Below are 3,893 nucleotides of genomic sequence, written 5' to 3'. Positions count from 1 at the left end.
GTGCGCAGGTCGCTTCGTGGCGCGGGGTAGCGCGCAGTGCGGGGACGGCGCGCAGGCCGTTTCGTGGCGCGGGGAAACGCGCGGTGCGGGTGGCGCGCAGGCCGTCAGCGTATATTTTAATATACGCTGATTTCTGTAATTATTATTTGGCGCTAAGCGCCGTGTTTTTGGCCGGGACGGATGGCCGGTCCCGGCCGTAACGATTTGCATCGTTACAACGTTATATGTAACAAACACGTTATATTACTTGTTACTTTCCGTTTCATTACGGCAATATTACATTTATGTATCTGTGTTTGCTAGGATGCATATTGACAGATATTTGTTAATTAAAATTTCGATAACTATTGCGAATCTCACAAAATGATATAGATCTTTTTGACTTAGTTTTACTCCTTCTATCTGCATATAAAAAATGTTAAAGTAATTGTCGGACACCCTGTATATCAAACTAAAAAAACATCTCACATAGCATCGTAAGTAGCGCAAACGTTTCTGCAACGGGTTTTCCGAAACTTAGCAACGTTTCGTTAAACGTTTCTAAAACGTCGTAGTAACATAGCGGAAACGTCGAAATGTCCGCTTTTATTACTTAAGTAATCACTCTTTCCTGGAGAATGGTTAAACAGGCAAAACCTGCATGATTTCAAAAATGTATTTTACAATGTTTATAAAAATATAAAAATTAAAAACTTTGCTTATCGGGCAACGTTTCTCATACGTTTCAACGAAATCGGGCCGAAACTTAAAAAGCGGACATTTCGACGTTTCCGCTACGTTACTACGACGTTTTAGAAACGTTTCACGAAACGTTGCTAAGTTTCGGAAAACCCGTTGCAGAAACGTTTGCGCTACTTACGATGCTATGTAGGATAATACAAGTACTATCTGTAGACTTGGCACGCCGTTCTTATTGGGAGGTCTTCTGCGTTATTTTCGAAAAAATTCGGTGGAACTTTACGAAATCGCTCTGGCTTATGGGGCTGGTATATGCATAGCGACCGCTGTGAACGTGATAAGCGGCAATCAGGCAATTTTTGGAGCTTTTCATGTGGGTGCCAAAGTTCGCGTGGCCGTTTGCTCCGTGGTATACAGAAAGGTCGGTCACATAGACTTTTTGGTTGATTATTCACAAAAAAAATTACTCTTTGATTTTTGCATAAAGATTTAAAACTTTTATAATAGTATCAAATCAAAATTGACCAGTTAAGAAATCACATATATTATGCACATTATGTTGATAAAATATTGATTTTCTAAATCTTCTCGTAACTTTTCTTGTACAATATGACACTTATCAGTACATACCTTAGTATACAAGTTACGTAATGTGTGCGGTTGCAGGCTTTACGACTGAGCAAAACCGCACTGAACGAGACAGCACCAGGAAAGGTAGTCAACTTAGTGGCCAACGATGTCAATAGGTTCGATCTTGTTTCGATTTTTATTCATCACATGTGGTCAGCACCTTTGCAAGCCCTGATCGTGGCCTATATTCTTTACCATGAGGCCGGCATTCCTGGTCTTATCGGAGCTTTTGCCACTCTTCTAGTTGTACCGCTTCAATGTGAATATCTTCAGTTATCTTCATTAATTAAAAATCAGAATTAATGTTTATTTATTAGTTTGAAAAGATTTTCTCAATCACAGCTTATACTGGCAAATTGTCATCGAGGTTCCGTCTTCAAACTGCCATCAAGACGGACGAACGGGTTCGACTGATGGATGAGATTATTTCCGGAGTACAAGTGATCAAAATGTACGCTTGGGAAAAACCGTTCTGCGCTATGATCGAGCTGGCACGGAAACTCGAGCTGCGAGTGGTCACCAAGAGTTCTTATATCCGTGGAATTTATATGACCTTTAATCTCTTTACAACACGTATGGCGCTATACAGCACACTCATCACGATGCTGTTGTCCGACGACGATATCACCGCCGACAAAATCTTTGTCGTTTCGTCTTATTTCAACATCCTCTCGCACACTCTTACCGGCATGTTCGTGCGCGGTTACGCTGAGTTGAACGAGTGCATGGTGGCCATTAGACGATTGCAGAATCTTTTGGAGCTCGAAGAATTCCATGACGGCAACGTCGTTAATAAACTGTCGTCCTCCAACGATACGCTACACGATAATTCAACAACCAAAGAATCTCCTGACGAGCCAGATCTACCTTACATTGACGACGACGTAGTCGAAAACACAAGCGAAAGCATCAGTATCGAGAACAGCAAGAAGCCGAACGGATTAGTTGTGGCCATTGATTTACTGAATAATAGCACTAATCATGTTGAAGGTAAATTTACGAGTTAAGGATTTGTAAGCTATTTTTTGTAAGATTTCTTTTAAAAGATACATATAGATGTCCTTTTAATTTATTTATTTTTATCGAAAAATCTTCATTATTCACAGAGAAAAAACAATCAGTCAACGAGAAGTGGGCCATCAACATGATCGACGTGACTGCCAAGTGGCTGAGCAAACAACCGGAAAACACTCTGGAAGACTTGAATCTGGGAATAGAAAAGGGCAAGTTATACGCGGTCATCGGCATGGTGGGCAGTGGGAAAAGCTCTTTTCTGTCCACCATTTTAGGCGAGCTTAGCCTGATGAAAGGCCAAGTAAAGGTGAACGGTAGCATCAGTTATGCCAGCCAAGAGGCCTGGGTTTTTGGCGCTTCTATTCGGCAGAATATATTATTCGGACAAGCTTACAATCGTCAACGTTATCAAAAAGTGATCAAAGCTTGCGCTTTGCCGCGCGACTTTAAACAGTTTCCTCAAGGAGATCAGACCATTGTGGGAGAGAGAGGCAGTTCGTTGTCCGGCGGTCAAAAAGCCAGGATTAACTTGGCCAGAGCTCTGTATAGACAGTCGGATATTTATCTTCTAGATGATCCTTTAAGTGCGGTGAGAAACCATCAACAATGAATATATTGGTGTGTAATAATTGTGTTTGGTGGAAATGTATAGATGTATCGATCGGTTTAACATTCTAGGTTGATGCTCACGTCAGTAAACATCTGTTCCAAAAATGCATTCAGAGATATCTGGCTGGGAAGACTACGATCTTGGCAACGCATCAGCTGCAGTACATAAAAGGTGTCGATGCTATTATTTTAATTGAGCAAGGAAAAATTAAATATTTCTCGCACTATATGGATCTACTGGCCTATCGACCTGAGTACGGAGTACTTTTGGCAGCAGAGGATGAGACGACTGACGAATCGACCCTGGAAAAGAATATAAATCTAAGACGACAGTTTTCTACTTCAAGTAATAGAGTAAGAAAAACTATATACATATATACATTTACTCACACGCACACGTGCGCGCACGCACAAACACACACACAGTATATATATAGTTATTTTTAAATAAAAGCTATTTCTGAGAACGTAACAAATTTTGTGTAGTTTTAAATAGTTAAATAAAGTAGCACTACCACCCAGATAGCCAACTGAGTGCAAGTTGTTGGCAACTTGCCGCAAATATTGCTCATAAGTTTTCAGCAATGTAACAAAAGGGTGTATCCTCTTTTCAGTATGTTCTTGCCAGCAACAGTTTTCAGAATATAATAACAGCAAATTCCTAACAACTCATCGACAATAAACTTATATTATTTTTCTCAACTTATGAATAAAAATCATTGCTCACATATTGCTCACATATTGCTGACTCACTTGTCATAAACATTGGCTACAACAATTGATTGACAATAAAACTTAGCATATTGCCCGGTAAAAAATTTTTTATATATACTTATACACAAATTAAAATAATTATATCTAATTATGCAAATTTATATGCCGAATATGTCCATACAAGTTTATACACGGAGAATTTCTTTTTTTAAGAGAATGGCTTCAGAGATATTCCATATCAAATTACA

The 3,893-nt window shown here is 39.5% G+C and overlaps 1 protein-coding gene across 3 annotated transcripts in view; it reads left to right on the top strand.

Annotated features, from left to right (window-relative positions):
* Nucleotides 1-3,893, top strand: part of LOC109861884 (multidrug resistance-associated protein 4-like) — a 26,346-nt gene that overhangs the window by 18,631 nt on the left and 3,822 nt on the right. For 2 of the 3 annotated variants that reach the window (XM_020441722.1, XM_020441723.1), the window contains 5 exons: nt 895-1,099; nt 1,345-1,567; nt 1,651-2,298; nt 2,415-2,911; nt 3,001-3,285. In XM_020441722.1, the coding sequence (XP_020297311.1) occupies nt 895-1,099; nt 1,345-1,567; nt 1,651-2,298; nt 2,415-2,911; nt 3,001-3,285 (1,858 nt within the window). The remainder of the gene's footprint in view (nt 1-894; nt 1,100-1,344; nt 1,568-1,650; nt 2,299-2,414; nt 2,912-3,000; nt 3,286-3,893) is intronic. The other variant, XM_020441724.1, reaches the window with a different exon arrangement.

This window comes from Pseudomyrmex gracilis, unplaced genomic scaffold (assembly GCF_002006095.1).
Source record: "Pseudomyrmex gracilis isolate BER0280 unplaced genomic scaffold, ASM200609v1 scaffold_1117, whole genome shotgun sequence".
Lineage (NCBI taxonomy): Eukaryota > Metazoa > Arthropoda > Insecta > Hymenoptera > Formicidae > Pseudomyrmex > Pseudomyrmex gracilis.
The sequence above is the reverse complement of the archived record's forward strand: the minus strand, read 5'-3'. Positions and strand labels throughout refer to the sequence as shown.